Source organism: Orbicella franksi, chromosome 8 (genome assembly GCF_964199315.1).
Source record: "Orbicella franksi chromosome 8, jaOrbFran1.1, whole genome shotgun sequence".
Taxonomy (NCBI): Eukaryota; Metazoa; Cnidaria; class Anthozoa; order Scleractinia; family Merulinidae; genus Orbicella; species Orbicella franksi.
The window spans coordinates 3,287,647-3,301,277 of record NC_138152.1 but is presented as its reverse complement, the minus strand read 5'-3'; the positions used below and the strand labels follow the sequence as shown (position 1 = coordinate 3,301,277).

The 13,631-nt window shown below is 39.5% G+C and overlaps 1 protein-coding gene across 1 annotated transcript; it reads left to right on the top strand.

Moving 5' to 3' along the window:
- The first annotated feature begins 855 nt into the window (after positions 1 to 855).
- On the top strand, positions 856 to 3,093 carry LOC145496030 (holothin acyltransferase-like). The gene has a single exon (XM_081475644.1). The coding sequence runs from the start codon at positions 1,990 to 1,992 to the stop codon at positions 3,028 to 3,030; it is 1,041 nt and encodes a 346-aa protein (XP_081331770.1). The 5' UTR covers positions 856 to 1,989; the 3' UTR covers positions 3,031 to 3,093.
- The last annotated feature ends 10,538 nt before the right edge of the window (positions 3,094 to 13,631 follow it).

Genomic DNA, 13,631 nt, shown 5'->3' with positions numbered 1-13,631 from the left:
AACTGAATATAATTGGAATGCAAAGAAATGTACCAAGAATTAGAAGGGATTTTCCCGGGCTACTTGACATTGACACGTTAATAAAGTTGTCTATCTATTCTATCTATCTTTAGTATAAACCTACCAGCGTTCTATCGCGAATGCAGTTCTCTGATTGGCTACGTTACTCACTATCTATTCATAGACAGTGAGTAGCCTAGCAGCGTGCGGTTGTTATCGAGATGACGGCCGACCCTTTGCGTTTTGGAAGTGTCTATATGAAGAGAATTTGATAAAGTTTTGAAAGACTAGTAGATTCATACTAAAGCAATTCAGTCTCGATTTCTATGCGTAATGGAAATCTCCAGCTCATAATCTAATTGTTAAATAGAAAACTGATAAGGTAGAAAAATGCGAAAAAGTGTCATCTTGTGAAAAATTGCAAACGTTTCGGGCATGGGCTCGCAGACCGGAAAAGCACGGAATTGAAATCGAGCCTATTTTGGGCATAGCCCTTCTTCAGTGTGAGAACCGTTAAAAATTATTAGAAATCGATGATGTTCGCTCTAGAACTGAACTAATCTTGAAAATAAGAAATACCAAAAAATTCTAATAATTGGAGGCCTTCTCTTAAAATATTAATTTATTATATTTAGATATTGAGACACCAATTTTACCCATGTGAAAAGCCTAAGCAGCTTTACACGCGTTTTTTTAAAATCTAAAATCGTCTGACGAAACCACCCACGCAACGCGCGCGAGAGAATTTTCCGAGGAGGGACTGGATATCATATTTGTCAGCTGTCAGTCAAGAGGCTGTTAACTAATAACAGCAAACCTTAAATGTTCCCTCTTGACCCCTTCTACATATAACTAAATATAAAACATTTATTTTCTTAAATTTCTGTGTTATTATTATTATTGTTTTTTCGTCATATATCACATAACGAGGATCTTACTAAGTGAATATCCAACTGTTTTCTTGGCCTGACTGATCCTATTTACCTAAAAACATTCAGACGTATAATACATAGCAAAGTCCAGTATTCCACTTAACTTTTCTATTTTCAAGCTAGCCTGCGAAAAGCCCTCTCCCGCCCCGATCGCTTCGCTTTCAAAATTCTTCAGCTCCGCGCTCGCCGAATTTGTTTTCTATCCTCGCCGGGAGCTTGTTTGCAGGCTACTTTCGGGCAACCAAACCTGCAGGGGACTCCCGAATAAAAAGGACTGGGCCCGGGGGTGCCCGTCGTACCTTTAAGGGGTTGAAAGGGTCTTAAAAACTCGGTTTTGGTGCCTTTTAGGGCGTTCAGTCAACCTCAAAAGGTCCACAGCGGGAGCATTTACGGTACCTTTTAGGGTATTGAACCGAGGAAAATATGAATGACGACAATGTGTTGTTCAGAATCTTAGGGGTGAAAAACACTTCAAGCCAGGCCCAAGAAATAGGTTCTTGGTACCACTGTTAGCGGTCCTTGTCAAAATTCCCGACCACCACCCGGTCCTTTTTATATGGGTGTTACCCCCACCCCTTCTCGGGCAACTGTAATCACTCAGTGAAGAGCCGCGTCTGGTGTGTTTTTCTAACACTCTATCTAAGTTACCGAAGATTTCCAATCGCGTGGGCTTTATTTAGATTTCAAATCGCGTGAGATTTATCTACATTTCATAATGTAAATAAATCTGTGTTGTGTATTACTACCTAATTTTTCGAGCTCTGGTTTGACTTGGGCGGACTTTTGAAATTTGGTTGGAGGGATTACGAGGTGAAATATATTACGTGACCTCTGAGTCGCTTGGCGAATTTGCATTAATATTCACTCGCGTGTGTGACTCAAAGGTTTGTTTGCGACAGGTCATATCCTACTGATCCGGCTTAGTGGGTCACAAAAGATCTCCACTTCGATTCGACGTTCACTCTTCTAAGCTCTTCAGTCGTCCGCCATATTTAAACTCATCCAGACCCCCTGATCTCTATATTTTTCTCACACTAAGAAAGCGAAACGGACAAGAATGGCGCTTACCGTATCTCGCAGCTTCGTCACTCGCTCCTGCGTCAGTCGCTTGGTGTTCGCTTGTAATTCGTCTCAGGGTCTTAACCAGCCCCCAAGAAGTAGATTGCTTGTTGAGTCTATTAAGCCGAACGCAACCTTCGCTGCCAAAGAACAGTTCAAAATCCGTAAGATAAAGACAGAAGAGGAGTTTGAAAGCGTCATAATAAGTTGGATGGTGGAAGAACGCTGGCGGCCGGGTTTAAAAGATGCTGAATGCTTCTTGGCTTGTGATCCAAGCGGAGCGTTTCTTGGCGAGTTGAACGGGAAACCCATAGCTTGCGCTACAATGACAAAATATGCTGAGAGATTTGCTTTCGGTGGTTGTTATATTGTGAGCAAGGAATACAGAGGAAAGGGTTATGGCGGGATGCTTTATGACGCCGCTATGGCAAGTGTGATGCCGTCCCGTAGCATTGCAATTATAGGGCTGCTGCAGTGGGAAGAACTGTACAAGCGTAAGGGATTTCGCAGTAAGTTTTATGGGGCGCGCTTTGACTTGCACCCTCCAACAGCTATAACACGCTTCTCTGAAACATCGGAGAGATGTCCCGTAAATATCAAATGTATTGAAGAAATAGATCTGCAAGCGTTATTCAAGTACGACACCACAGTGTTCGGAGTTGAACGTCACGCGTTCTTGTCCAAATGGCTTCGTATCCCAGGGAAACATGGCCGTGTGGCTATCAACAGTGAAGGTTCAATCGTGGGTTATACTGTTGCCCGACCATTGTTTGCCAAAGAAGAAGGTTACAAGATTGGTCCGCTCTTTGCAGATTCCGAGGCAGTTGCAGAGAAGTTATTGAAAGCAGTCTTTGAAGAGCTTCTTCAAGAGCAACCCGCTCCAGTCGTCTGTATCGACGCTCCTACAAAGAAGGCGAAAGAGATTGGCGAAAGGCTTCAGGGGAAGAAGTCACTTGAAACGGTGTACATGGTCATGAATGATCCCCCTGATGCATGTTTTGACAAGTGGTTCGGTATGACCACCCTTGAACTTGGTTAGTTAATTAAGGGAAACTTAATCCAGGATTATACCGCCTTTGAGTACGCCCACAACAACAAGATACAAGCCAATAGGACTAATATATATTATACGACGTTTTGTATTTCGTAACCTTTTACTTTTTTTACTATACTACCTTGGCTTAAGCAATGGGCGAGAATTTGGCCCACAGTCTAGGTTAAGTAAAAAGGGCGGTCAGTTAAGTCATTGATGATCGATCTTTTTGAAAAAAAAATAATGCGTATAGACGTGTGCTATTTCTATGGTGTGTAGATAGCTAATTATTATCATCACCGATCCTCATCATCATGATCACAATCAATATAATTATCACTATTACTGTCACTGTCACTGTTACTGCCATTGTCACTGTCACTGTCACTGTACTGTTATAATTACTGTCAGTGCCACTGTTACCGTCATCGTTACTGTCATTGTCACTGTTATTGTCACTGTCACTGTCACTGTCACGGTCACTGCTGCCTGTTATGATATCATTAATTTCTTAGCAAAACGGTACTGAACACTAAAAGCAAGCTTTGTTCCTGTAGTCGACCTCGCCAGGCAAAACAATTTCGGCCCAAAGCAATTTACTCCATTAGCTCCCTAGCTTTCTCATTCACACTCTCTACTTGGGCGTTTGGAATTTTTGAAGCTGCATGCCTAAGTCACCCCGGGAAGAAAGTCTTGAGCGAAATTGTTCGAGAACGTCCCAGAACCTCGGAAAAAAAAAAAAAAAAAATTACGGTCACCGTAAATACGATCACGAACGGGCCATGAAAATTTGGCCGTATTAACGGGTGGCCGCCTGATTAACTACAAGGCTGGTCTTAATTGCGTGACATCTTAAGTGATATACATGTACCACAATTGCGCTTCTAAACAACTGTTCCTTAATAAACATCTTAAACGCAGATATAATTTTAAAAAAATTGAAACTTCAATCATTACATACAATATTAACAATGGAAAGACGTGCATATCTGGCTTGAGTGGCCGTATAAACGGAATCAAATTAAGTCTTTAAGGTTTATCCTAGTCTCCTCCGCAGCCGTTTTTTGGGATGTCACGCAACGCTCCCCCCAAAGAAACGGCTGCTCACATCCGAACCACATTCTTTTCCTTTTGTGTTTGTGGTTTGTTTGCGCTCCGTTGAACAGACCAATCACATAATAGCAAAGTGTGAATGACGTAAGCTTTCGCGCGGAAAGGTCTGCGGTGCGAACACGCGAGGGATTTCTGGCTTTTGTTTCACGCCGCACGTCGCCAAAAATAGGCGGTGTTCGCAGGTTACGATTATGACGGACGAAAAAATTGTAAATGAAAGTCCTAAGTACAAGTGCTTCATGTGCTCATCGCTATGTTCAGCTATAAATGAGACAATATATATTTTCTCGAAATGTCAAATTGTAAGCGTCAATCAAGGGCCAAACGCTTCCTACAGATTGTAATCAGGCCGGAAAGAGCGGCATTCAGAACTCGATGGCAACAAATCGAGCGAAGCTACTTGATTTCCTGGTTCCTTTATTAAGTTAAAATAGATATCTTCCTTCTCGACAGTAATTTTTTGAGTTGAAAGCTTCTAATAATTAACTTGAATTTTGAAGAGTCTTCAGCTACATAGAAAGCTCGTTCAAGCGTCGCCGGTATTTTTCGGCGTCCCTAAACAAAAGCCGGAAATCTGTATGTTTATTTGTGACATCTCCCACGACGAGATACAAAGATAAAAAACATTCCCTGATTGGACAAGTTTCAAAAGGCGAATTTGGCGCTAAAACGTTCTTGAAAATGGAACGGAAGCGGTGATTGGCTAATTTCGTGAAAGGAATGTTGTTCGGATGTGAGCAGCCGTTTCTTTGGGGGGAGCGTTGCGTGACATCCCAAAAAACGGCTGCGGAGGAGACTAGGTTTATCCGGGTTTGGATTTCAGAATATGGCCGTTGGCCGTATTAACGATGCGGCTGCATTAACAGGGTTTTCTTATAAGAAAATGTTTGGGTGTTTCGCCGGGACAAAAAGAAAGTGACCTTAATAATGGCAAGGTGACTTTATTAACGAGGTGACCGTAAGGCGAGGTGTTACTGTCCAGCGCTAATGGCTGCCAGGTTTGCAAAGAAGAGAAGAGAGGAGCCTGGAACTGGTAACTAAAACCGCACCCCAGAGGCCAGCCAAAGCTCGGAGCATGTTACAAAATGGAACCAATCTGGATCAAACACCGACAGGACACACACCAGACAAAATATGACGGGATATATAAAAGGTTTCCAGAAGTTTTAGACGAGGTCAAATTAAACTGCAATTCACATTTGTATCCTAAAAATGTTGTTATTTGTCGTGGACCGCATACGCTAAAAAGTCGATCATCTTTTCTACGTTAATCAGTTCATATTTTTTTGGTTTACACGGCTATGATAGCAAAAAGCCTTCATCATATGCTAAACAGTTAACCTCATTGACACCCTAACTTATGTGTGGGAAAACTACTTCTGTTCCAAGCTAAATACTGACCAGGCGGAGACGGTGGGTCAAAACATGCTCATCCCTCCCCCACAAGGCGCTCACGGTTTGCTCGCTCGCTTCATCAATCTCTCCGACTGGAAAATGGAAAGGAAATGTCTGCTAGATACGCTAAGCTACTAGAACCGTGGCTATTTCCTCCGTGGAAAACCAGTCCAACGGCAAGTGTGTGATCTGGTATTTTCCAGACACATTCAGGCTTCAGCTAATCGGGGTTCGTGCGGTGATTTTGTGTTTAACACAGATGTTTTTTTCGGGGGGGGTGGGGGTGGGGGGTGGTATGGGAAAGAGCGCTTGCTATCTTCCCTCGCCAAGTCACATTTTTGCCGGGCGAGATAGATACCCATTTCTTTTTGGTGTACAATGGTTATTAAAATCTGACGCACAGAGGAACTCTTCAAGAGGCATCAACTTCATCCGGCAAAGGGTGTCATACAATGATCCCTGTGCTTTGGGTTACTGGTACTTTTAAGAGGGTGGCAAACGTGGGGTTACAATTACGCATCACGCTGAAATTTTATATGAAATCACGCATCCCTGTGTACACTTGTACAGCCTTTGTTTTGCTCATAGCCCCTTTTGAAATTGTATAAGCCCCGGAATCCAGGGGCGGGGGAGAACACTCTGCGACGCCTGGCACTTTTTGTGTATCTGAATCATCCAACAAAAAATGACGTCACATCCGGTAAAAAAGAGCGCTGAGCGGCAAAATCAAATTTGAACATGGCATAATCGTTCTCTCAGTAAGTAAAATGGTAATATTTTGCAATCGGCCGAATATTTTCAACGTTTTATTTGGCCACGATAAACAAAATTTTGTCTTCTTCCTCGTCATATCAGTTTGTTTGAAGGACAAGGTAATTATTTAATTCAAAAACACGCTGTTTTGAAGGCGTGTTTTTTACGAAATGTCGCCATTTCTTCCTCGCTGAATTCCACAGGAGTCATCGTTTGTGTGGAAATAATGAATTCTGGGTAAGTTGCACTCAATTCAAATATCCTATTCTCTTAGGTAGGCATTACACTAAGAAAAATGCACAATGACAGGTTTCTAGACATGGGGGAACCTTATTAACAGAAGCGCCTTTTTTAAAATTTACTGTTGCCAAACACTCGAGAGTACTTGAGTGCTGTTAATCGTATCACTGCAAGGATAGACCCACACACATAACGCGCTTTGCAGAACTTTCTTGCCGATCGACACTAACACAAACTCGTGTGTTTGCTCATCACTCAAACTGATGCCATAAAATATGTTACGATTGGTTAAGAACCTTAAACAAGATATGTTTTCCCTAAGCAATCTCTTAATTGATAAACGCTTCGTTACAGGCAGGCCGTGAACCCCTTAAAAAAAGGCAAGAGGATTAGTTTTAACGGCGATTAAGTAATTTGGACATGTCGTGTTTTTTTCTCATTTATAATCAAATTTATTTTTCCGTTTCAACAATGTTTGAGGTCAGCAGCGCTAAGTTCCAATACCCCCCCAACTGAGGTCAAGCATGCAGCTTTAATTTCTTGAAACCCTCTCATTTGTCCTGTTTGCAGACCAAGTTCCTCATCTATTAATCCCTGTAATATTGGCAACCCATTTTGAAAGGTTACTAAAAAATTGTGCATTATATTTCAGTGTGCTTTCCCTTTGTAATCTTATGTCAAGATATTTCAATCCCTAAGGAAACGAGAGAAAACTAGCAATACTGACAATTTTCAGTAATTCATCACTTTCAATATGCCATCTAAACAAATTGTTCGCAAACAGTAGTGAAATTTCATGCCCCTACACCTAGCCATAAAAGGAAGTCTGGGAACAGGCAATAGCAACAGGGACACTGCCAGGCTGGTGAATTTTACAAGCTAATGAACTCATGTCTAACAATGATGGGTGATGATGAAGCATGGTGCAGTGAAACTGAAGAATCAGACTGTGAGTGATAGTGATAGAGTCAGTGTCGTGAGAGTGACGCTAGTGTCTGTGAACTTGGACCGGATCAGCAAAGAAAAGGTTTTGTACTAGAAATTGACAGAGAGCAACAAGTTTGTGCTAAAAAACTGAAGAAGCTGGCTCAGACCAGTCTTAAAGCCAGCATCTACTTACAGTACTTGTCAAGAGTTCCTGACTTGTGTATGTGGGAAGGCTCTCTGTAATGACCTATATGAGGAGGCTCAGCTCACGATGAGTACCTTTTTCAGGCTTCAGGTATAAACTTAATAATAGGGATTTCACAAGTTGAGGTGTATGAAAGGGTAGGAAAATCTTTCATTTAGGGATTCCATTCTTCTGGTTCTAAAATGTTGTTGAAAAGCTCTCATTTACTCTCCTCTGCCAGAATGAAGGGATTCTATAATATTATTTATTAACTTCTTTCCAAGGGAATAGAAAAGGGATGCAGTATGCTTAAATAGGTTTGTTAAAGGGGTACATTTACCCTTTTGCAATGTAAGGTCGACAAAAGAGGTGCCATTTCTATCAAAATGGTACAAATGTATACAAAAGGGTAAGGGGTAATGGACCTTGAGATAAGGCCTTTCCATTTAAAACTTTGTAGAATACCCCTCCCCCCCTCCCAGCTTGTGAAACAAAGATGTTCAAATTATTGTTTTGTGAAAAAAGGCAATTATTAAAAAACAAAACAGTGCCAAGAGATTAAGTGATTGTCAATGCAAGTTTCCATTTGTATTCTGAATTAAAATGGGTATAACATGATCCTCAAGTATACTATGCAGCTTCACAGAGAGGCCCAAACTGATGATGAAAACATATGTTTTAACACTTAAAATTCTATTTTTGCTTCTTCCCTCGTACCTTGTGATCTTTGTAGGGAAATTCTGAAAAGGTCCCCACCCCCCCAAAAAATTCAAATTTTATATACAAATCACTTTTTTATCTTGAAAATGGTCTGAGAGACAACAAAACATTTTTATGGCTAGCTAAACTACTTATTAGGAAAATAAAAATGTTCAAGGAAAAAATGAACAGGAAGAAACAACAACAAATTAACTTTTTTTTTCAGAAGAGCTAAAACTTGTATATTTTTTTAACTTACATGTAGGCCAACATAATTTGTTTTTGCAATTTACCACAAAAGAAAACACCACAGAAAGGAGAACTATAGTTGTGGCATCTGAGCTACATTTTTAAATGGAAACATTTTCCATAAAAAATTTCCAAATTATATTCTTACCAGTACAACAAAATACCAACTATATTTTGCAAAGAAGTATACTTAATTAATAAAATTGATGTAGTGAAATTTTCTATTTAATTTTTGTACACCTGATCTTACAGAGTGCAACCTTTGGTTTAACTGGTTCACTTTACCGTTAAGGAATAATTAAATAAATCACACCAGAGTGGCTTTGTATCTTTATTATAATTCTCATTATCAGTAGGGAAATCACACTTGTACACTGGTCCACTGATAACTCTTACGTGTATGTTAAACATGGGAAAGCAGGTTGCATCATCTAATCATAACATTGTATGCCTGTGTGGGGTGTATATGCCAGGAGGTAACCACCTAAGAGAAGACAAACATAAATTATGTCATTGTTTCAATGACTCACCCTAAGTGGGTATTATGCTCATTACCACCTTAATAAACAAGATATATTACAGTATAATTTTTAACTCCGCTTTAAACTTTTCAAACCTACAGTTTGTTTTCACTTTCAGAGAGGTTCTTAAATTCACAAGCACACCACCCACCCCCCTCAGCCCCAATTCCTACTCTCCCATAACCAGGATCCCATTTCAACCCTCCAATAAATCAATAATTTTTTTTTCTAGTAATTTTGGTCTGACTTAGATTCATCTCCACTCAGCCATGAAAGCAATGGTGGTAGATTTCTGTATATTTGTTGGTCTAGTTCACTATTGTTCTCAGATTCCCACCTCCCTTTTGACAGAGTTAAATTCCATTAAAAAATAAACTACAGTAGTTTAATCAAATTAATGCAGAGGCAAACATTGAACCAGAAAATACTATAATTTTAGTATGAACGATACCAAAGTATAACTTACATAATTAATATCACATCTTTTCTATTGTAATTTAAGACAGTGCAGCTACTAATAGATTGACCACAAAAACCTAAAAACATGACTTTAGAAACACAGGTAAGTGAGAATATTGCCAGTTTTGCTTTTGCCACCAACCACTCTGCTTTAAAAAAAAAATACATGGAAGATAATGACAAAGCAATAACAAACCAGCCAACCAACCTCTGGCAATTCAATAAACACACCAGATTCCCCTGCAAAATTCTCTTCAACACCTTACAGTACATGTAAATGTCAGCAGCATAAATTCAACTCAATGATTTGGCATGCTACTATCATCAAATGTTTACCCCTTGATTCAGAATTTTTAGGAGTATCAAATAGAATTCCACTATAGATTACAAATGCTGTTTACCTTAACAAATATTTGCATTAATTCTGGAGATATTTAAGTTTAAAATGTGTAAAATATATGCAAATGAGAGGACTGATGATGTCATACACCAAACCCAATATTACATCAAGTGCAGACCATATATACGGCAGAGATCATTGAAACTTGGTAGCCTTATAGTTCTACAGGCAACACACTAATATGGCTATAAAAATATGTTCCCAATTGGCAACTCAATTTTTTCCAGTCCCCTCTAACCCAATTTCAATAATGCAGTGATTTTCAGCTTGAAAAACATTAATCAAGGCCATGAGGTGGCCAGAAAAGCCTAGAATATCAGGGAAGGTCTGAAATGCAGTCTGTTGCCATGGTAACAAAACTGTTAAGCTCATATTATGTAGCACATCTGCAAATTGCATCGTAATAGCACTGTCCCCACTGGAGCCCATGGTTCAGTAGTTTATTTGGACAATAAATTTCGTAAGTTTCCTGGGGGACTGGATGATCTAAATGGTATTTGGGAGACTCCCAGAATATTTGCAAGAATGTATGACTATCCCTTCACAGGTATTCATTAATAAATAAATAAATAGACACTAACACTACTAACATGATCGAGTTTGGAAAATATATATATTTTTAGTTTATGATATTTTGAAAAATTCCCCTCTCCCATCTAACATGCTGATCTTCTTTAATTTGGTACTTGAAATTGATAACAAGGATGCTACACCTTGGCAACTCGTTGGCCAGGATATATTGCACAGTCTTCACATCAGATAATGGGTCTGTACATATTATTTATGTATTTATTAAGCAGAGATCTCCCCATCCCATCCCTATGGAAATTCCAATTTTTATTAATACTTTTCTTTAAAAAGTTTGGCTTTTGAGACCCTCCCCATCCTTGGAATTTCCAATAATCTCCTTGGGGTGGGTATGGACATTTTCTAGAACCACACAATAAAACAAATAAACAAACTTTAAGATAAAATGTTGAAGTATAAGTCAGTGGGACATATATACATTGATCAACTTATAAAGACATGATTGATCATTGCAACGTACTATACACAACTTAAGCAAAGGTGAAATTATAGCCTGAAAAAAAAATTAGGTGTGAACTGGATTCTAACCCATGACCTCTGTGATACCGGTGCGATAACTTAATTAATTAAAGTTCTATGCTACAACATACCAAACTGCTAATTTATTATGAAGTGACACAGCTAAAGGAGAGTTGTCAAGAAATCAACTTTTTTGTGAATTCTAAGATCAATATGAGTCTTCTAAATTTAAGATTATTATACCTAACAAAAGACATACAGTAGGGGACTGCACTGTGTGCTCTCTCTACACACTCTTCCAGGCAGGATAGTAATACATATACATGTACTTTTTTTCTGTTTGGAATATACTGTTACTGCATGGTCATACAAGAGGTACTAGTTGCTGCTGAGTAGTCTGCAAATAAGTGGGAACTAAGTGTGACAAAATATAATGTATATTACATCTGCACCAGTTCAGTACAATTTAATACTAAATTTTAATCAGCTGCAAAAAAAATTATTGTTAGCACCTGATATTACATTACTTTGTGAAGTCTTCTGGAGGGGTTATACCTTAATAAAGTACCTGGCAGCAAGTACTATTTTGATTTAATAAAGCAAGACTGTAGTAACGGCTAAGAAAATGTGTTTGGTACGTCCCAGAAAAATCGGGTGGGGGTCAGTGCCACCCTCTTCACAAAAGTTATACCTTTAACCTATTTATGACCATAATCTGCAATTTTCCCTACCCCATTTATGACTGTTGCGACTGCTACAGTTGCCCTAAACATAAGTTTTGAAGGACTTTTGTTGATTGTCTTATTGATAATGATGAAAATTGAGGTAGCTTATTCTAAAAAACATACCAAATTAAAGACTAGAGGGCAAAAGCCTTACCCTAGAGTATTTATGACCAAAGCGGCTGAATAACCATACCCTTTGGGGCTGCACATAGCTATATATAGCACATAGAGGAGAGTTTCCCCCCCCCCCCTCCCTCCTTGCCTTGATGACATAATAAAGATAAAATCTCAAAATAATCAAGATTTACATGTATGCATGGGACTTCACTATCAAAATGATCCCTGTTGCTTACTGTACATGAAAATTGTTCAGTTCCAGAAAATATCCATACTCCCCTCACAGAAGGGATTGGAATTTCCTTGGGGAGTGGGGGATTCTATAAGACCAAAAAATTTAAAGAAATGTATGAAGCTCAATCAAAATTTCCAGAGGGGTGGGGGGGGGGGGGACTCAGAAAAATTCCCTTCCGTGGGGGAGGTATGGATATTTTCTGGAACTACACATAGCATAAATTACTCCTACAATGTGCCAGAATTCTGTTAATCTGGTCACCAACAGGCCACAAAAATCTGACTGTATAATATTATTAATAAATAAGAAAATGACCGACTGAGCTTTTGTTTGAGCCAGAATAGAGTGGCCATAATAACGAGCTGGCTGTGTTAACGGGGGTGGCTGTAAGGTGAGGTACATTGCACAGTAGTGATAAAGATGACACTGTCAAACACCAGTACCCATAAAGATTTTAGACAGTACATTTAGTATATTCAGTTGGAAGAGGAAGAGGGAAAATGGAAACCCTGGCAGAGCTAACTTTTCACTTATTTCTTTGCAAAATTCAACCAACTGTTTACACGAAGATCACGAACCAGACTGGGGTGAGACAATTCAGGTGAGCAAGTTGACTTGCCTTGGCAGGTAAAGTAACCAACAACTTTTCTTTGAGTAGACGTAAACACTTTGGCTCGCCTAACTGGGACAACTCTCGGCATGGCGAGTGTCACGTAATGCCTAGATTTAAGATTTAAAGCCGCAATTTGTATCAAATAAGAGAAAATTAACTCAGCAAAACCCACTGTGATCAAATGACTGAGGGAAACTTAAACAAAGAGGGATAGTTGCACATTTGATTATTTAATAAGAGTTACGAATAATCATGCAGGGTCAAATTTTACTCGGCCTACAGGGGCTACATTTTCACGTACAAACACTTGATAAAGTTGCCTCAGGGGGAGGGTTATCTCGGGTACCCGAGACAATATAAATAGGGCCTGTGTTGCCTCAAAGAACACCCCCACGATTTTCAAAGGGGAAGGTCCATAAACAGGACCTTAACTTCGGGCAGCTTCAATGGCAGATTTCCCCTGATGGCTAGGATTTGAATAATTGATATAATTACTTTTAAAGAGGACTAGGACTTAAAACTCTTGCTCGAATTTCGATCCAGCCGACATAAGCTTCCATGCCGTGAATCAAGTTTTTACTGGGCGTTTTAAAAGCACTCACCAAAGAGAAAGAGACTGATGACCCCAAAGTACCAATATATATGTACTGTATCTTACTGAAAACAACAATCTTCAACGAGAGATGTAGGAATGTGGGATACTGACCTTCAGCATTAGATCCAGCTTGTCTCTTCTACTAATACACGTGAGCCAAGAGCAACAAAAGCCCTGCTGACAGCGACTTTCGGAGCTAAACGGCTTCTGTTAATTATGTTCCCGTAGTACACAGTGCAAACTGTGGCCAGCAATACTTCATCCAGGTTGTTGTTAACATTATAGGCTATTGCACTTGTTATTCTCACTAAATCACGAACAACAAGAACCAAAAG